We start from the raw sequence: 21,878 nt of genomic DNA, 5'->3' as shown, positions 1-21,878 counted from the left end.
AGGAGAATCTGGAAGCTCAGAAAGGAGTTTCCCCTGCATCAGCAAGGAGACCCAGAGAGTATTTGGCCATGTGAGTCTGGTAATTAATTGCCCTGAAGGCCAGGGTAGCAGAGGTGTAAACCTTCTTTCCCAGTCTCTTCATAACCTTGCTGTCTTTATCAGAGGGCAGTAAGGAAGTAGAGGGCAATAACTTGAAGGCCTTGTCAGCTGAGATGGAAATGGTAGCCGAGTCTGCAGACAGAGCCTTAAACAGGAACTTAGCATACTTGGATACCTTGTAGAACCTGTCTGGGCACTTGGGAGCAGGGGGTTTCAAGTCTGGATACTTGGAAGCAGCTCTAAATGCATCCAGGAATGCAGGTAGGACTGGGGGAATAGCAAATGGTGATGATGGAGAATCCATCTGCAAGAGTTCATAATACCTCTTTTGAATGTCTGAGACTTGGCAGCATTCATTTTATTGATAGTTTCTCCAAAGGAAGTATCTTCCCTAGAGGAATCTGTACCATTGGATTCCTCTTCTGGGGAGGCACACCCTAGGGGTGAAGCTATTTGGGTGGAATAGGCCAATGAGTCAAAATCAGAGGATTCCTCCTCATCCGTGGAGGAATCTGCAGCTGTCCTTTTGAATGCAGTGGAGGGAGAAAAGGACTGCAAAGGGACAGAAGAAGGTGAGGACTGGTGCAGGCCCATGAAGGCATTGAAAAGGCTTTGGGAAATAGCCTGCCAGTTGGGGGGTGTTCAGATGGAGCAGGAGCCACATGTGTAGTCTTCACTTTTTTCTTTCTGGGAGTTTCCATGTGATGGAATGTGGAAGGACCCGATGTTGGCCTACATTCGACTACATCAGTAAGCACATCCTCATACACAATGATTTCAGTGCTGCCCTAAGGACCATTGGAAATAAGCAACTGTTCCCCCTTTTCACCTGAATCAGATGCCTGCACTTCCCTCTTGGACATGTTAGGTAGACTCTTTCGGGGCTTCCCCTGTTGTAGGCACCAAGTTCAGAATGACATCCAGGCCTACATCAGCGTCAGAAGGGACGCCCGAGAGAGAGGGAACAGATGGTAGATCAGGCCGAGATTCCATGACCTTTTTAGTTTGTGGATTATCCGAAAGACCCAATGTCACCTTCATTTCCCGTGCTAGGTGCTTAAGATGCTGGTTATCCAAGAACAATTTAAATGAAGCTAGATGGCTCCTTAGAGTTTTGGGAATAAACAATTTACAAATATCACAGGCGGCATGGTTACGGTCTGGGCCTAGACAGAACAAAGGTAGTTGGCATCTTTATTTGGAATCTGCCTTCCACATGGTCACTTGCCCTTCCTAGCTGACATGAAATCACCACACAACCCCAATGGGGTACTTATCTGAACCATGGTTCAACACTAATCTGGCGAGTGAACAACTGCAGCAGGCGATTGGACAGGTGGCAGAAAAGTTCTGATATTGGATTGGTGCATATTGATGTCCACTTTATACCCGACATCCATTTATGACCAACATATGAGAGAGAATGTGCGGTGTCACAAATATCTAGCAGTAACATGTAATCTTTTTACATAATGGCCAGACATATGAGTTAACTGGAGCCAAACTTCCATATGTGATGAATACTGCAGCATATGAATTGGAGGACATCAAATAATACCCACATGGTTTTGATGTCTGACTGAGAAGAAAAAATGGGGAAAAAAACATAATGACCACAATAACTTTTCAACTTGAATCTTGACGAGTGGATGGGAGATCGTAGGTTTACCCCTGGGATCTCTTCTGTGTCCCTACTAGACAGAGGCACAGTAAACTAACCTTAAAAGGGCTATCTTCTGTGACCTACTATAGAGAGGCACAGTCAACTAATCTAAAAGGGTGGCGAAAGCCAAACACACTCTGGCTAGGCTTATAAATGCCCTAGGGCAGATAGCCTAGTATCAACCTATGAATTATTATCTACTATTTATTGAATAAAGCAATCTGTAAATCTTATAAATTAATTGCAATTTTCAGATTTAGCAACTTTATCTTTACTCGTCAGTTTGACCCTCATGTGACCATTACATTGTTGGTGAATAACTGAAAAGGAAAAAAAATCTCCAATGCATATCTTTTTAAAAATAATATTACAGACATTCCATGATTATAATACCTTACTCCATGAAAAAGCAGTTTTCTTTCCATCTTCTTCTAATAGTTGTGAGGATTGCCATGTGGATAATGTGTTTATATTAAGCATGTTTGACACCAAGTATTAGCAGCAATTGTGGCACATTTTAGTCTAAAATTTAAAACTATTTCCTCAAATAACTAATATCTCTTGTAGGTTTGTCATACTGCACATCCCACCACTAGACCTCAGAACATGAGACTCAAGAGTAATAATTATGAATTTGTTAAACTATACATAAAAATTGTTAGATCTGAAATCTTTATGAACTGGGTTGACTTAACAGGTGATGATGTTTAAAATCTTACAAAATAATTCCTAGCTCCAGTGAGAACCATAAAGATCTTTTAAATGACTGGACAAAACTTCCCAAAATACTTTCCTTATTAATTTCCCGTTTTCTGTTATACTAGGATGGTTTATAGACGCTGGATTTACACATTAACTACTCTCACGGGTACTTACTAGGGTATTATTCTATGAGGTTCACTAGAAGCGTAGTCTTACATTTACATGGTAATTTTGTAATTTCTCTATTTTATGTATTAATAACTCAGTGTGCGCAGAAGAAGGGTATGTTTGGATATTACTTGTTGCACCTTTCCATAAGGAACATGGGTGCTAAGCCAGGGGAGAATTTACTGTTTCCCATCCAGTCATTGAAATTTCATGTGAATGGAAGAAGAGAATTTTTTTTTTTTTTAACCAAGAGTGAAAGATGGTTCCATAATAGTGGTTTCCTCTATGATACATATCTGTCCCTCCAGCATGTCCTGTTTATGTTGCAAAAGAAATTGAGATCCCTTAATCGGGTGTTTATGTTGCCATTGGACTTGTAAATGTGCAACAGATCTGGCAGGATAGGGTCTGTTGAGGCTCTTAATGCGAGACAGAGGTTAGCTCTTAGCCTGTGTGATACCAAAAAAAGGGACAAAGCTTTGAGATGGTCTGCATAGTTTTTATGACTTAGGCTCTTGATTTTTTTTAGTGAGAAAATGCTGTGGCAGTTCAGTTGTGACAAGTGTTTGGACAGGTATGTAACAAAAGGAGCATTATATTTAATGATGTGCCTAATGAGAGACAAGTAGAGTGGAATGTTTACATTCCTGGACCTAGATGCCATACCATTACATATAAGCTGTGCAATGAAAATAAATTTCCTTTCAGTAGTGGATATATGATGATCAAAGAACATTTCATTGTCACCATATGCTCACATATCCCTAACTATGGTATCAACTTTCAGGGGTGTGTTATCAATGTGATAGACACAAGGGTGGTCCTTTCTTGATGAGGGATTCTTTTATACACTTTTTGGCAGTTAGTTTTTGTCCATGGTTTTGACACCAGCTATTTTTTTTTTTGGGGGGGGCTGTTTTGGAGGATCTTGGTGTCCTCTAGGGAGTTTAATTCAAACTTGATGCAGTCTGCAAACTTGATCAATCATTGACCCGGATTATTTTCATTGACCTTCAAGAAGTAAATGCCAAACAGGTGTGGCCAAAGAACTCTGGGGTACACCTCTAGTAATAGGTCTTTCGGAGGAGGTAGAGCCTCCCACCCTAATTTCCTGGATTCTATTTGTGAGCGAGTTTGACATCGACTTACAAAAGGGTTTACATTTAAGTTGGAGAATTTATCTACCATGTCTGAATATGGGATGGTGTCAGATGCTTTGTGAGGTCTAGATATGTGGTATGTACTGATGCCCTTATCCGTTGTTTCAGTAACCTTCTCATAGAAGTCGACCAGGTTAAGTAGGAAGGATCTCCCCTTGATGAATTTGAACTGGCTTGGGTGAAGAGTTTGTAGGTTGCATCCTATGTTCTTATTTAGTAACTTTGTAATGATCCTTTCCATAGCCTTACAGATGATACTCTTCAGGCTTATGGGTCTTTAATTTCCTGGGCCAGTTGATGCCATGCCCTTGTGCAAGGGAATGAAGCCTGTATGGTCTCTAATATTAATTAGCGTCTCCAGGGCGTCTGGCAGCTCTTCTTTCAAGCTGACTATTAGGCAGCCAGTTCTGTTATTTGGCCCCATGAAAGTAGTGGTTTTGGCCTTTGATAGTGCTTTGAGGACATGCTTTTCAGAGATTTGAGGGGAGGTGTAGATGTGGGAATATAGGAGGGTGAAATTTCAACTAAATTTGTTCGCTTCTAGATTGGCTATATCATTTGGATCTCTGCATATGATATTCATTTGCTGTTAGCTCTGTGCAGTGCTGTGAACTGTCTCTGAGGTTTCTAACCTGGGTAAAAAGGCTTTGTAGTTATCCTTCATCTTTGTGGCTATTTTTGTGTTGTGTCTGGCTTTAGTTGATTTGATGAAGGACCGGAGTTTCCTGTCAAGTTTAACAAGACCATTTTTAGCATCTTGTCAGTTAAATTTATTTTTGCGTGCAATTACTTTTTTTCTTTTATTACAGAGCCTACTTGTATTTGCATTTCAGCTTAAATGTTTCTTCTTAAATTTGGCATTTTATCTGTTTTGGATTGGTACAGATGCATCTATGCAACTGTTTACACGTGCATAATATTTGGTGATAAAGGATTCTCCATAACCAGTGGTGTCACGTTGGAAGGGTATTTTGAATTTAATTAAATTATCACTCATTTTCAACAGATTAGCCTTCGCATAATCTCTGAATACAGAGGTATTGGATAATGCAATCTTATGGTGAGCGTGTCTGATTTGCGGTCTGATTTGACCTGGAAGGAGGTGAAAGTTGATGAGGTGCAAAGTTGTTCCATATTGGTATTTGAAAAAAAGTCAGGATTTTATCACCCTTGTTGGGGTCTGGACTAGCTGGTCCAGAGAGTCTGTACTGATGTAGTCCAGAAATTTCTGTGTATACATGTTTAACGTCTTACAAATCTCACAGTTTATGGAAGGATAGTTGAAGTCCTTTAAAGGTGTTTGGCTTAATGCAGAGGGTTTTCAATACTAGTTTGGTACGAGGTATGCATTGAGGATGACATAGAGGAAACCTACAGTTAGCTATGATATAACAAAGGCTTTTGTTAATAACAAGTTGGATATGGAGGAGTGTTCCAAGACATTATCTTGTCTAAAAAGTCTGGAGATGAAAGCTGTTCTTAAGAATGCTAATACTATACTCTTGCCTTATCTTTTTAGGATCTAATACACTTAATTTCATTTGCTGTGCTCTTTATGTAGTTCCAACTCCCTGTGGTCTTTTCTTAATATTTCTTTGGAGAGGTTTATTTCCAAACACTAACAGAACAATACATCCATGGTACTGAAAAGCAAGTTGTGAGGTGTCATTCCCTGTGTGAAATGGAGAAGGATGGAATGTTCTAGGGACAGCTGTTATTCTTTAGCAAATGAAAGAATGTATATTTTCTTCTACACTATCAATTGTGAGAGGGTTAGTCTCGTGCACTAATGTCTCTAGGAGAAATGTGGGCAACCACAAAGATGACAACTGTGTATAGATAAGTAGCCCATTCACATAGAATCACAGAACTGCTTCTCTGTCATACTAGGGTAAAATCCTACTTGTGCTTGCAGCTATTAGGACATGCAGTAGTAATCTTGAGAGATCATCAGGACAGAGTAAAAGAAGGATGCCGAGAGCAACATCGCTATTTATAACTGCTAAAAACATGTAGCATTTGTTTTTTAGCTGATTACAAAAACAAAAGGTATGCCCTCCTATTTTAATTGTGTTACAGAGAATGAGGAGGCAATGACAGAGTAGAAGTTTTATGTTAACTAATTAGATGAATATAGGAACCCTATAATTTAGAGTCCAGTGTTTCTGTGTATCACTTGTACTGCACATATGCATGCTGGGTAGAATATCATACTTTTCACAAAAATGTCATATACCCAGCTAACATCAGCTAGTAGTAATCTCAGGGAGTGGTATCTGTAAAGATCAGTTTTTGTTTTAGGTAGTAATACTGTGTATTTATATATCAGACGTTATTTAAAAACTGATCTTTTTCAAGCATGATTCTATCCACTGAGAAAGGGATGTGGTATAATGTACAGTAGAAGTTACATGACAGTGCATTAGTGAGAGTAATACTTGTTTCCTTGAATCTACCCCCCCTGCTGATGTTGAGTAGCTCTTTTGGTATTTTCATGGATACCCTACATAGCATAGTGATATATACAAGTCAGTTTTCTTTGTAAGATATGCACTGGATGAACAAGTGATATTTGATGGTTATACTGTCTATAGTTCTTGTAAGTCCTGGGCTAGTCCGTATTGTAGGGTACATTTTTGTTATTTGTCACAGGCCACTCTAATAAGATATTCGTACTGAAGTTTCCTACTCATGTGCTGGACTGATGTTGAACAGAATTCATCAGCAGTATGTGGCACTGCAGCTGCTGCTGGTATTTTTCTTGGGCCTTTATATAAGCTAAGGCCAATCCGCTAATACTTGGTGATCTTTGTAAATCTTGAGCTCCTATGTGATGTGTATTTATTTTTTTAATCAAAGTTCCTATGCAATTCTGCCATAGCTTTTTGATATTCACTTACATTGCTGATGTTGAAAAGTGAAGCTTACCTGCAAGAGGGGAAAAAAAGACTTTCCAGAAGATCCAGGTGTATTTAATTCCCAGTAGCCTGTAGTCATCCAGCCACATATTCATTGATTGGTGGTGCTGACAGGGGAGTCTGTGTTAGCTCTGGATTGGACTCATGATTTGTGACTGTACAAGTTACGAATCAGCTAAATTATACTTAGCACCAACTATGGCTTTATGTGGGTATTTTACCTATTTGATGATTTTTCTATTTGTGTTTTAGCTGTGGAATCTTTTGTTGAATATACTTAAGATTAAAAACAGTATGGTAGTAACAACCTTATGTACTCATGTTGCATCTGATTTTTTTTTCTAGATCCATGGTGAGAAAGATGCTGATGGATTCTACCGTGGCGAGTCCAGAGGTCAGATTGGCTATGTCCCATGTAACATGGTGTCGGAAATTCAGGTGGACGATGAAGAAATGCGTGAGCAGTTACTAGAGCATGGTTGCATCCCTGCTGACACACCCATAGACAAAATAGGTACCTAACCCAACATGCATTTGGCTTTCAGGGACCAGCACAGCCATCAGCAGTGTAGTTCATTTAGGTTTCAACATTTAAATATGGGTACCAGTAATCAAACATTAACCACTTTTGTTATTAACATTTGAATACCATTGCTGTCAAAACACTGATTTTCATTGTAGACATAACTTTAACCTTGCAGCTCATTGATCAAATCCCCAAATTAACTAGGAAGAAAGTAATATGAGAAATGTCTCCTATTCTTTTGAAACTTACAGTGTAGTCACTAACCAGTATTTCAGACAACACAGATTTCTACACAGGCACAATTCCTGACTCATGGTCAATCTCAGATATAATGGTATTTTACATATTAGCTTTTATTTGTACTACATTTACTTAGCTGATATATGTTCAGTATTTAAGGTATTTCAATTTTATTATTTTTTTCATTTACACGTTTTTCATAGTCTTTCTGATTTGTGCCTGTCAAATGAACTGTGTTGTCTGTGCTGTGCAAGTAATGGAAGAAGTCAACTAGTTGGCGCATTATATGTATAGTGGCTTTGCTGATGCAAAGCAATACCTAGGATTTATTTCAGTCTGACAGCATGTAACGAGAGCTTTGAGAGGTATGGGGGAGGTGGGGAAAACAGTCTTGCTAACAGTTATTTCAAGGTCAGTCCTTGTCCTTACTTCTAACTTTTTCTAAGTCTCTGTATGTGCTGTGATATAATACCTGCAGTCACATTCAAGTGTTTGCCTTCTGTTCACAGGAGTCAAGTACTAACATCTGTCCAGTCTTTGCCAGCAGTCAGTCTCTAAGAACTGCCCTTTAATGAAGGAAATTGGTTTCCTCAGGTTAGTAGATAATGAGTAGGTATAACGTCAAGGGCTTTCTGCTGTGATTGACTACTGAGGACTTTATCTTCATCTTCTTATATAAAGTGCTTGGCATAATTCATATTTTTTTCTTATTTCCCCTTTTGTGGGCATATGAGCCTCCAGTCACTCCCAATACATGAGAAATTGTCACATGTGCTAGTACTTCAGCCCAGCCACCCACAGGAGATGAAAAAAATCTTGGAGGCCTGTATCACCTCTTTGAACACGGTGGCTGTAAAGATGGCCAGTAAGAAGGTCTTCTATAATTTTAACGGACTGGAGAAGATAAGAGAATCAGAAGCCAGACATTGTGTTATCACACATCATGGAAGGTCTGCCTACGAAGTGACATTATGTTTCTCTGGAGTCACAAGCTCTCCTTAAGTTAGTAATGGGTTGACCTCACACGTCATCAGCTGACAGTTCAAGAAACACAATAGTTGCACTCTTAGCAATAATCTTGAGGAGTGGTTCTCAAGGTGTACACATTGACTCATCGACTTTTGAGTGTTCACAGCATGATTTTGCCCAAGTACGTCACATAGAGCAGTTCCTTGGGACCTTCAGCGAGGGCTCAGATTTTTCTGGTGATATTAAGGAGCATGCTTCATAGTCCTCCCCCATGTTTTACAAGACTTGCCAGGTAGGGCTGAGGAGACTTGCTTGGGTCCTAACTGCATAATTTGGGCCAATAGAATGATCCGCTGTGGTAACCCCTAATGAAAGCAGCAGAAAGGAGGAGGAGTCAATGTCCACATGTTGAATGTGCCTACATTGTTTTCTGTCTACTGGGACATGTTCTAATAGGTGTGTGGATGCACCCTTAAGAAACACAATTGCCAAACCCTGTGCAGGCCTCTGCCATTTCAGGGGGTTGCTGACTTTGACATGTAGTACCTATAGCACTGGTGCTCTAGCCTCCTGACAACCAACATTCACTTGCCTCTTGCTGATGCCACCCCTTTATGAAGTTAGGGATAAGGGAGGGTTCTCCATCAGTTTCTTCAGAAGAAAACTCTGAAGATTTTAGTCTCAGAGGGGAAAAAAACTACAAGTATGAGGCACCCCCCTCCCATCTAGCTTCCCACCAAATAACTCCTTGTCTAGAAAGATGTTTAGAATTAAAGTCCAGTATGGACTGGCCTAATAGCACTGACACACTATGTATGATTGATGAGGAGGCTTGCGCTGTCCCCATGAACCCCTCTCTGGAAGGATGACATATTTGTAGCTTGGAAGCATCTGCTTTCTTAAAAGACATGGAGCTAAGTGGTACAACAGATGGCACACTTGCCTTTGGAGTTAGGAGGCCAAAAGGATGTTGGCTGCATTCCCACTGCATGTGTAGCACTGGGTGGTCTGGACTCCTGTGTGTGTTATCCATCAAGTGAGACATTAAACAGAGGTCCCATCTTCTTGAGTTGGTGGTAGCTCAGATGGAAATAAAAGATCCCATGGCAAGTGTGAAAAAAAAGTAGGGGGTAGTTCGCTGATGTCCTGGCCAAATTTCCCCTAGTAGTATATATAGAACCTTGGGTCTCCTTTGAAAGATAGACCATTAGCCTGGTGGGACTAATCCTGTCAATAAAGGCCAAATAAAAAATAAACACATTACGGAGTACACTGCTATCCATCCTAAAGCATGTCAACACAAATTTCTGTGATCTATTCACTCTACTATGAGTCTGAAAGACTGCATATTCTATTTTACCATTTGATAAGCAGTCAGACACATTCAATTTGGTGGGTACCGTGAGCAATAGTATTTTGTCTTCTTCCACCATTGAAGTTTTCCTGTTCCTTAATTATCTGTGTAAGAGCTCCTGGTTCTAGTCTTCTTTAATGGACCATATTATGTAAAAGCTGTCTAGCCCTCCCAAATTTGGGATCAAGAAACACTAAACATGCTGTAGCAATTCATGAGAACATGCAATTTGGACATATGAAGTTTTGGCAAATCCAAAAAGAGCGAGTGCTGTTCACCAAAACTGCTTTCACTGACAGTGGAGTTTGCCTTTTATTCACACTGTTGTGCAACCTTGGAGTTGGTACACAAGTCCAGGGGATGTGGTGGTTGGCCTCTCACATGTTGGGTGCAAGGGAGCTTGCCCACCTGCAAAACCAAAACGTTGTTCCAATTTTAGCCAAATTTGAATTTGGTGAAATGGTTCCGATTAGTTTCCCTTTGCGAAAGTTACCATCGACAAATTGACATGAATCTATCATTCATGTACTCTGGTGTAAAGTTGGATGTGTTGATATTATGGGTTGAACAGAAAATTAAGGATGAGCTCAGACAAGCCATCATAGGTGCCCTTTCAGATGGACTGTCCTTTTTCATCAAGCCTGTCTGGACCCAGTCAGGGAACTCCAAGGAGAGGATTCAGACATTGATCACCATAAGTGGAATTCTTTGATGTCCTTTTAGCTATATTGTCTTCTTTTAGGCCACCCCAGTTTTCTGAGAAGGCTTCTCTAGGTAGGACAAGAAGAGGGCCCCCAACTACCAGACATGTTATCTTTTCAGGTTGCATCATTTAAGTCTTTGAAGAGGAAGACTCTACTAGAGCAGCAGTTGCAGTCCCATCTGCCATGCAGTCCCATCTCCCATGCAGACCCACCCTTGGGAGGTAGATTCTACAAAGTTACCTTTACTTTGAAGGACGTCTGCACAATCTTGTGGTTTGCAGATGTGGTCATTCACAGCTACATCTTAGAATTATTAGGTACTTCCTAGGAAATAGTGGTGTTCAAGGAGAGTGCAGGGTTTGCAGAGGTCTTGGAACAAGCCCTGACTCTACTGCACAAAAGGACAATAGAGTCTTGTTCATCTGGACAAAAGTTTCTGATCTTGTCTTTTTCCTATTGTAAAGAAGACAGCATATTTCCAGTATTAGACTTAATTCAAATGTTCAAATGACAAATTCACCACCCTAACAGGTACAGGCAAGAAGAATCTGAGGGTATTGCTACTCAATGCTAGAAGTCTAAACCTCAAAATGCACTCTCTCGAGGCACTCCTTAAAATGGAGAACATAGACATCTGTGCAGTGACAGAGACCTGGTTCAAGGCTCCAGAGAGTACCCCTGCATTACCAGGCTATAATTCATACCACACCTTTCGGCCACCTAACCTGGACCGAAACACTAAAGGCGGAGGCGTGTCCATATTCATTAAGGATATCCACACCTCCAGGCTAGTTGCTCAGCATAATGCATCCGAGATTATCCAAGTGCAACTAACTCTGGGCAAGACCGCAATCCAAATTGTAGCTGGATACAGATCCCCCACCATGCCCCAAGATTCCCACTCCTCATTTCTTAATACACTAGAAAATATTAGGGTACAACCTAACACCCTAATAATGGGCGATTTCAAATACCCTACCATTAACTGGGAAAACTACTCATGTACGAACTCTTGTGCTCAACGTTTTCTGGAATTCATAAATTCCAATGCCATGGATCAACTTATCCACACCCCCACCAGGGGCAGCAATATCCTAGACCTGGTTATTACCAACATGGGCAACCGGTGTTCCACACCAGATGTCAATTCCTCGTTGGTCAGATCCGACCATAAGCTAATCACCCTAGACATCCACATCCCTCCCCCCCCCCATTAGGGAAACCACAGTAAAAAATTTCTCCAAAGCCAACTTCACGCTTAAGACAGAAGTGGCAAACTTCACGACACCCATGCTGACGGACAATAGATGTATGACTGCTGAATCCTACACAGATGCACTTTATAAGTACTTACATGAGTGCATGGATCGTGCAATCCCTAACAGAACCAATATGCTATCCTCCAAAAAAAGGAAGCCAATCTGGTGGTCCCCTGCCATAAACAAACTCTACAACAGAAGAAAGAAACTGTTGCAAAAAAAGAGTAAAATCCCAAGATTGGAGAAACTCCCTGGTTAGCTTCAGTAAGAATCTGAGATCCCTCATAAAATCCTCCAAAGCTAGTTATGAAAACAAAATCGCCACTGACTCTAAAGACCACCACAAAGCATTCTATAGCTATGTCAAGAATCTCAATGGCAACACTCAGATCTGCTCTGAGTTACAGCACAATGGCACTAAATATACAGAACCAATGGATATTGCCAACATCCTGGCAGATAGGTTCAGTGCTAACTTTACCCCTCTGTCATCCCCTAAAGGGCCCATCTCTATACCAGAAGAATGCAAAGTTCCTGTAATCACGGCTGCACAGGTAAAAACACACTATCCAAAGCCAAGAACACAGCATCCATGGGACCTGACGACATCCCAGGCTGTGTTCTACATGAACTACAGAACGAACTGGCACCCCACCTAAGTACCATGTTCAATCATAGCCTCACCTCAGGCTATGTGCCCACTGAATGGTGCACAGCAACAGTTATCCCACTCCACAAAGGGGGAGCCACCACAGACCCTAGAAACTACCGCCCCATTAGCCTAACGAGCCTGGTCTGCAAGGCTATGGAGCGTATCATCATGGAACTTATAAACAATGACATTGGTAATCTCCAAACTCAGGATCCCACCCAGTTCGGGTTTGTAAAAGGCAGATCATGTCTCCTAAACCTGATAGACTTCTTTGAAGCAGTCACCAAAGCCGTAGATGAGGGTAAGGTGGTTCACACAGCCTATCTAGATCTCACCAAGGCTTTTGACACCATCCCCCACTCTGGAATTATAGATAAACTTACTAAACTTGGTATAAATCCCTATGTCACAAGATGGGTTGCCAACTGGCTCACTGACAGAACCCACACTGTGAAAGTAGCAGACTCCAAATCCAGCCTCAGACCAGTGACAAGTGGAGTACCACAGGGTTCAGTCCTGGGTCCTCTCCTGTTTGGTATCTACTTCTCTGAAGTACAGGCCAACACAGAAGGTCTTTGGCTAACCAAGTTCGCAGATGACTGCAAACTAGGAGCCATAATCAAAATTTCAAAAGATGTGGACATCCTACAAAAGGGCTCAATGCCAAAAAGTGCATTGTCATTCCTTTTGGTAAAAACTCAGTACCCATGAACAACCACATAGGTGGTAGTCTACTTAACACCGAAAGTGTGATAAGAGACCTTGGGCCACAGGTGGACAGTAGTCTCTTCTTTGATAATCACATCGCCACAGTAGTCAGGAAATCCTTCTATCTGGCACACCTCATCACAAAAGGTTTCTCATCCAGGAAAAAAGAGGTCATTGTTCCCCTCTACTCGTCACTCATTAGACCCATTATAGAGTACAATGCCCCTTTTGGTATGTACCTCACAAGACATCTACAACTGGAAAGGCCACATAAATACCTCACAAAGAGGATTACCGGCCTCCAAGAGATGCCCTATGCAGACCATCTCAAAAAACTGCAGCTTTACTCCGTTGCATATCGTCTACTCAGAGGCGATCTCTGCCCAACACACAAAGCTATGTCAAACCCAGAGCTTTTAGACATGCTCCACTTAAAGAAATCCCAATCCCTACGAGCTACACGCTCTAGGGACCTAAACTGCGTCACCACAATAAACAAAACATGCTGGAGGGATAGATTCCTGTGTCCCAGAGACTTCCCATACTCTGGATCAACCTACCTATCTATATCAAACAAAGCTCCTCATTAGCACTGTTCAAGAAAAATCTTGATGATTGGATGGGAGATAGGAAATTCACCCCGGGGATCACTTCTGTGGCTCTGCTCGACAGTGGCATAGGAAAATAATTTTCTTGGGTGGCGAAAGCCAGGGTACCTTTGGCTAGGCTTATAGGCCCTAGGGACAATAGCCTAGTACCTACCTATGAACCTATAATCGACCAATGATGACATCATGTTGTAAATGATGACTCACTAGAAGTCTATGCCCCTGATGCAGCAAGACATCTGGATAGTGCTTTTGTACATAAAAGACACATTTTGTGGGATTATTATCAATCACTGAGACAGTTTTCATCTGTTTGATTTTTGTCAAGTCAAGCTGTAGTCATTGAAGCCATTATTGTCTGCATTGTCTTTTAACCATGTTTTGTTGATTTTTGCTGGTTAAAAGGTAGTGCAACATTAATGCTTTGGCTGGCAGAAAAGAAAACTGTACAGCTGTAATAAGCCAGAGCACTCCTCCTCTGCAGGGTTGACAGCCAGCTCCACTTCACAACATAGATTCTCATTTTTGATCTCTTGCTGTTAGCTGGCTTTTAAGCAGATGTTTCAGAGGTGACTGAAACCATTAAGAAGTCTTTCACTTAGTAGAGTATGCCTGATGAGTAGAAGAGGTTATTCATCATACTCTACCCTAGTTGGTCAGTGTCCAGGTGATCCCAATGTATTCTAGACATCTGTACGACTTGTATCTCAGTTATTCCTTGTTAAATATTTATTGCATATTTACACATCACGACCTTGTGGGTACCAGAAACTGTTGTCGAAGTAGTTCCTTAAAGAGGCTCTGCATCTTCTTCAGCTTTGAAGAATTCATCTTCTAAGGACCTCAGCTTTGTCATTGATAGGTTTACCTATTCTCCACTTGAGTCACATTAACCATTTATGATGTTTCTGACTTAGAAGAAACATCTTGTGACTGCTGTCACCTCTGCTTGCCAAGCTTTCACATTCTTATCTGTAGGAAGCCACACTTTTTTCTTTTGAAATGAACAGTTATTCTTTAGGATTATGTCATATTTTTCTCCTGAAAGTGATGACAGAACTGTTCTCAAAATCATTCCATTCATTTTCCTGTGTTGTTTGAGATCCCAGAATCCATAGGAGAAACAATCTTTCATACCTTGTAGCTGCACCTCTAGGTAGCATTTCACGTGAAGAGGATGCATAAATTAAAAATTACAGAATAGATGTTTATTTTTTCCAGATATAGAAGGTTTGCAGTGGCAAAACAAACCATTTTGATTGAATTGCTGAATGGTCTGCTTTGCCATCAGCCAGAAAACTGCCTATGTTGTTGCCAGAGACCACCCTCTAGAGGTATGGCTACTTGTGTTGCTTGCTTCCAAAATATGTCGGTTATAGCTGTTTATGCTGTTGTCATTTAGTTACTCTTTCCATGATTCCAGGAGTTAGGCATTGCCTGGTACCTCAGGACACCAGAACTCAGACCTACAAAAGTCCTCTAAAGTCAGATACAACAGCTGTGCATTCATATTGTAAAACACTACTGCACTACATATTTCAAAATAGCCAAGCTAGTATTACAAACTTGGTAAGTTTAATGTACTGCATGAGATTGAGTAATCTGCAGTTTGTAACGTGAAGCTCTTGAAGAATACAAGCAAATGCAGCAGCCCTATTTGCAGTGGGGAATCCCCCATGTAGGGGATGCCCCCTGTACCCATAATCATTATTATTCTCACTCCAAAGTCAGTAAACCAAGGAAAAATGGTGATCACTGACAGTATAAAGCTCAATGTTCATCATTAGATCACTGTTGTAGTAGCTTATAGCTATATGAGATGTGTATTGCCAAGGATCAGATGTCTGGCCAGTATATAAAAGCTTTTAGATACCTCTCACATGCACTGCACATACAAGGGAGCTCAAGGCTGTGCTGACATAAATTTATATGTATAGGCACCAAAATTTAGAATTTTCTTTTCATTGAAGATTTCCAACAGACTCCATCTGTGCTAATTTTACTGATTCGGCGGTTGGCTTGCTTGATCTTTTTGGCAGACAAGGACCCCTTTGTAAAAGTTGTTTTCATGTTTCTTATGTCAAGGGGAAAAGGAAAGTGTCTATGTTGCAGGCAGATTCCTTACAAAGATTACCACACAGCTTCCTTGGGTAGTCTCACCGTGTTAGATTTTATAGCGTTTGTCTTTCTTTCATTCTGAAAACTATTAGAAGTAGGCTCAGCTACTTTAGCATTTACAATGAAAGCTAATGGCTCAAGGACCTAACTAAATTGTCAATACCCCAGACCTCTCTTTTACAGCTCCAAAGAAAAGAAAGACAGAAAGGTGACTGAAGCAGCTTCTCTTTCACCCTCCCTCACCCTGCCCTCAATGACTGACTGCTTGGCCCTTCCAGGGTCCTCAAACTATCAGCCTTCTGACCTCTCTGGTGCTGCTGCTAGGGATGTCACTAAGGGACGGGAGTGTAGGGCCATCCACTAGGGCTGGAGGTACACCTATCTCAAAGAAGGGAAAACTACATATTATGATAACCAAAAGGTCTGACAGCATCTCTCAAGTGCTTGTAAGAGAAGAGGTACTGGGTTCCTATACTGAAGCTTGTACATTTGATGCAGTTCATACTCTGGCTTTTTACAGTCCTAAAAAGAAAAGCCAGAAAAACAAATCTTATTTTCCTTCATCACCATCTTTAGAGGTTAAAGTGGAATGGTATTCCTTTGCTAAAGTTCTTTGTAAGGCTTCTCAGTCTTTGCAGTCTGCCTCCCCTTTTCTTTCCTAGAAAAGAGTCTCCATTTCCTTCTGTTAGTGACTCTCAGTCTGACATAGAAAAAACTGGCCTGGATTATGCTTCCCAGGTATCATCCCCTGTTTCATTATAATCAGAATTTGAAGAAAGTTTATTATCTTCTCTAGCAAAGGAATTTTCATTTTTTCAGACACTTCCAGTGGGAAGAAAAAAGAGATTTCTGAGTCCCAAAAAAGATACTTTGATCTTTTGCAGGTAGAGACCCCTAAGTCTTTGGCTACTTCTTTGGTCGTAAGTGCACTGGAGGACACTATTAATGCAACATGTACTTTGCCCGACAGTCAACCCCTTGCACCCGAGAAGCCTAACAGGCTTTACAAAGTCCCACAGATGCACAAGTTCCTTTTTTGTAATCCTGCAGTTGCTTCATCTTTGATTTCCTTAGCCAGCGATACTAGTTAAAAACACCTTACTCTCAGTAATCCTGTGCCATTGGATAAAGATGGAAGAGCTTTGTACAGGGGTTGAGAAGAAATACGTACTTCCTTTATGCTTGCTTTTAGTACTATTAATTGTGAAGCTTACATAGCAAAGTATTTGCTTGCATCTGTTGTAGACATGAACAAGGTCCTTGCAGATTTATGTTCATCAGACATTAACTTTTACTTGCTCAGTATGATTTCTTCTGTAACTCAAGTCACTAAGCATTCTTTAACATGTTCATCTGCAGCTGATGATGCATTATTCTAAGCAGCTGCATCTAAGTTAGTCATGCATATATAGGGATGCACGGCTCAGAATATCCCTGAGGATGTCAAATCACAAATTATTAAAGCTCCAGAAGTCAGGGGAGTACTATTTGGTACTTTTTGCTGAAGTTTTAAAAAAATCAATGATTGGTGCAAATTCATCCAAAGGATAAAACAAATGTTTCTATCTCCCATTCCTATGTATCATAGAAATTACCGTTCCAGTCCTGGGCTCTTCTGTGGGAAACCCTTTAAACAATCCCAACAAATGTCTCGGAAGCAACAGTACAAAAAGTAATTTCCAGAGAATTCAATGAAAAAAACCAGAGGAGTGCTTTACCCAGGCCAAGTGCAGTCAAAGAAAAATGCCTGATTATCCTTCCCTTTCAACTCTGTCCATTTTATAAACCTTGCAGATAATCTCTGTCTCTCGCTTTTTATCTTTCCCTTTCAAATCTGATCACAGCAGACTCCAGGGTGTTGGAGAATAACATTTCTAGATTGTCTGTTGGACACATCTCTAATAATGGCTTATATTCGTCCAAAAAAGATAACTTTTTATCATAACCAGTTTCTACAAGTAACAATGTGACATTTCCTCCAAACCTAGAAAATGCCCCACATCCAGAGAATAAAATCCATCTCTCACTCCTTCAGACAACACAAAAAATGACTGGAGAGAATAGAACCTTCCCCATATTCATTCCAAGGAAAAATATTTTATTCAAGAATTTTCCTTGTGCCCAAAAAAGTGAACATGGAGACCTGTACTGGGCCTGTCTGTCTTAAACCTTTACACAAAAGTTCCAAAATTCAAAATGCTTAGCCTACAATCACTGTTTCCCCTGATTCCCCCTCTGTTTGTGGTGACTTTGTGCCTAGATGTAGGGATGTCATTATCCCCTTTACGCAGGCCTCATTTGGCCAGTCATTGAGTATAATGCCCCCATTGGCATGCATCTTTCCAGATAAATGCAGCAACTGGAATGCACACACACAGATACATTAGTGAAAAGATACAAGGCCAAAACAGTACATCTTACATGGACAGACTCAAAGCATTGTCACTATACTTGGTATCCTGCAGACCGCTAAGAGGTGAACTGTTTCTGGCATGCAAGACATACTGTGACGCAGTACTAACAGAATTACTGCATATCAGCAAGTCAAATGACAACAGAAATACTCTGTCTAGGGATGTAAACCTATTCTGCAACATCAACAGAATGGTTTGGAGGGACAGGTTTAATTCAGAGGATACCACTGCTCTGCAACAGACTCCCCATCCACATAAAAAAAAGCTCATCCCTGTCCCAATTCAAGCCCAGCTTGGATATGTGGATGGGATACAAAACATTTACCCAAGGACTGCCCTGAACTACTAATATATTGAGGCAACTCCTAGATGCTTTATCCCTTGCATGGTTCCACTGAAATTAACTACGGTATGATCCTGGTTATTACTTCTAGGTGTAATATTTAATTAATGACCATGTGACCAATGGTTTATGATAATTCAATCATCAAAAAGGAAATTGGCAAAGCTTAAAATGGCCTGCAAGGGCAAATAGGCTAGTGCTTACCTATGAACCTATAAAAGATGCCTATATTCACATTTCTATTTACAGAAAAGTGAGACACTTTTGTTTCTGGTTCACATTTAATTTAATTTCTCTTCTTGACCCTTTGGTCATCCCATGGCTTCAGGGGTACTCATATAGTATCTAGCACAAATAATTGCTTTTTACAGACTTCAAGGCATTTACATTTTTTGATATTTAGATGATATCCTTTTTACAGACACTTCCAAACTGTCAAGAATCTGATATTTAAATAAATAAATAAAAATCTCTTATGTTTTCCATAAATCTGTTCCAAAACTTAGTTTTACACCTGTGGCTAGAGAAGACATCTTTTATTTCATCTAAAAAAAATCACATTTCTAGATTGCCTGTTTAAAACATTTCTCATAGTGGCGAACAAGTGAAAAACACAAAACACCAACTCAATAGAATAGCGATGAACCAGAACTTCAACTGATCTTCTCAATGCACCAAAGCACAAGCGCCAAACTTATAAAATACACTCTCGTTAATACACAAATAAAAGGTTAGCGCTTTCATTTAAAACTGTGTTAAATTTCCTCAGACATCATAAATATCACATCACATCCTTGTATACTACAAACTTTTTTACCTTTCCTAAGAAGGTCTGAGAGAATAAGAAACAGAACTGACTCTCAGAATAGGCAGCATCAGCAAGCGGGGTTTCACGGGGGCGAAACCAAAAAATAAGTACTGGAGGACATAAATGTGTTTCCCAATATGGAAACAGTGAACACAGTTATTAATGAAAATTGTGACATTTTACAAATTTTACATCAATTTGAAAATGAGTTCAGTGTGGAAAAAAATAAGACAAGTGTTATTGTTTCTAATATGGAAAAGGACTTTAAAGTTTATAACTTTTCTGATATATGTGTTATTGATAGTAATGTTGCTGATTTATTAGCTAAAGGCATGACATTTGTGCCAGCTAGTGTGTCTGATTTCACTAATACTATGATTGATCTGAAATTGTACCTGAGAAGGTTACATTTTGCATTGTTGTATTGAAGTAATGTCTACAATAATGTGTGTAATAGGTATAGTATTAGTAGTACATATAATGCACCCCTACAACCCCGTTTAGCCACTTATGAAAAAGTTTGTGAATTTGATTTAAAATATCTACATAGAAATAGTAGAAAATCAAGTAACCACAACACAAACTTAAGTAAACAAGAGGAGAAAATTTTAAAACAACTGAAGGCTGAAAAAGTCAGAATAATGAAGCCCGACAAGGGGGGAGGGGTAGTGATTATGAGCACTCGCATTTATAGTAATAAATTGATAGAGATTTTGAATACATTTTGGGATCCCTAAGATCCACAAAAGTATAGAGAATTCTCCTGTGTGTCCACTTGTGAATGGAAGGGATTCCATTACATCTGCATGCACAACATTTTTGGACTACGAGTTTAAAAATATCTTAAGGAAAAATAATCAGATTTGCAAGGACTCACGGACCTTTTTACAACATATGAATGAAGTCCAGTATGATCAGAATGACATAATGGTAACAGCTGATGTCTGTGATTTATACACTGTTATTCCCCAAACAACAGAGCTAGAATTGGTAAATGAAATTTTAGGGGAACAGAGGGTACCACAAGATAAAATCAATCTAATCATAGAACTTTTAGAAATGGTTCTTAGTAACAATTTTGTTTCCTTTAATAATAAATATTATGTGCAGAAAAGGGGAATTGCGATGGGATTACCTTGTGGAGGAGCATATGCAAACACCGTTATGGCTTACTGGGAGAGGCATTTTATATTTAATACTTGTTATAATACATTTTTAAGATCATGTCATAGGTTTCAAGATGATATAAGAATTATTTGGAAAGGTTCATTAGAGCTGCTACATTAATGGTACGACCAATTTTTTGCGTTTTACCTAGAATATTAGTTGTGAATATATGGACTATTTGGGTGTCCATTTACCAAAGGATGAAAGTAATGACAGATACATAGCCGTGATCCATAGGAAAGAAACACATTCTAATTGTTTCTTACATTATAGTAGCTCACATCTTGAGCATCAGAAAAGATCTGTCATTAAAGGGCAGTTAGTGAGAGACTTCTTGGATGAATGCAGTACTTTACATTCTATGTTCATTATGAGAGCATATCCTATCGATCTTATCAATGCTTTAATCCAAGAAGTTTAAAGTAAAAGAGCAAGTAGCCATTTTAAACATATCTTAGACAGTATTAATAGAATTTATGACGTGAAATCACATTGGTAGTGAATTTTCAAATGTGAATAGTTTAGTACTACAAACTCCACAAGAACAGCATCTGGCCTTAGATATTATTTCAGAATTTTCTAAAGCATTGATCATTATTCATAGTGAAGATTTTAGGAGTTTCAGATGGATTTTTGAGAAAAACTGGCCTATCTTGTTGGACGACCCCCATATTAGGCATCAAGTAGGTGAACGTCCCACAATAGTATATCGTAAAGGAATGAGTTTCAAAGAAATATTTAAACATATAGAGCAAGTGCATTTTATCGGTAATTGTAGTATGACCAGATGTGGATCTTGTAATTGGTGTTACAAAATAAAAACGGGATAGTTTCATTGTTAGGAATGTAACATATCAGTTAAAAGGCAAATACTTCTGTAATTCTAGAGCAGTTGTTTACTTAGCTGTTTGCGATTCATGTTCAGTATTCTGTATCGGAAAAATAGAGAGGCGGTTGTACCAGAGGATATATGAGCATGAATATGCAATAAGAAGAAAATACTTAAATAATGCCTTGGCCAAGCATATTAATGAATATAAGGGACATCAATTTTCTTTTATGATTATAGACTATGTCATTATAGATGAAAAAGCATGGGGTGCATTTGGAGCTGAAAGAATTAAAGTGGCAAGTGTGGGTACAAACCGACAACTGGCCAGATATTAATAAGCGTAGCTCCATGCACCAGTGTTAAAATTAAAAGCTTTACAAAGAAAGAAAATTTTTGATAATAACAATATAGATGTAGGAGTTTTATTTATTGTATATGGTATGTGAATATATTATATATAAATTTC

General features: G+C 39.6%; 1 protein-coding gene across 1 annotated transcript in view; it reads left to right on the top strand.

Annotated features, from left to right (window-relative positions):
* LOC122787927 (peripheral-type benzodiazepine receptor-associated protein 1-like) overlaps positions 1-21,878 on the top strand; it is a 1,795,954-nt gene that overhangs the window by 1,367,842 nt on the left and 406,234 nt on the right. The window contains exon 25 of the mRNA XM_044054852.1: positions 7,056-7,224. Coding sequence (XP_043910787.1) covers positions 7,056-7,224 — 169 coding nt within the window. The remainder of the gene's footprint in view (positions 1-7,055; positions 7,225-21,878) is intronic.

Source organism: Protopterus annectens, chromosome 13.part0 (assembly GCF_019279795.1).
Source record: "Protopterus annectens isolate FY-2018-M chromosome 13.part0, PAN1.0, whole genome shotgun sequence".
Lineage (NCBI taxonomy): Eukaryota > Metazoa > Chordata > Ceratodontiformes > Protopteridae > Protopterus > Protopterus annectens.
This window is presented reverse-complemented; position numbering and strand designations above follow the sequence as displayed.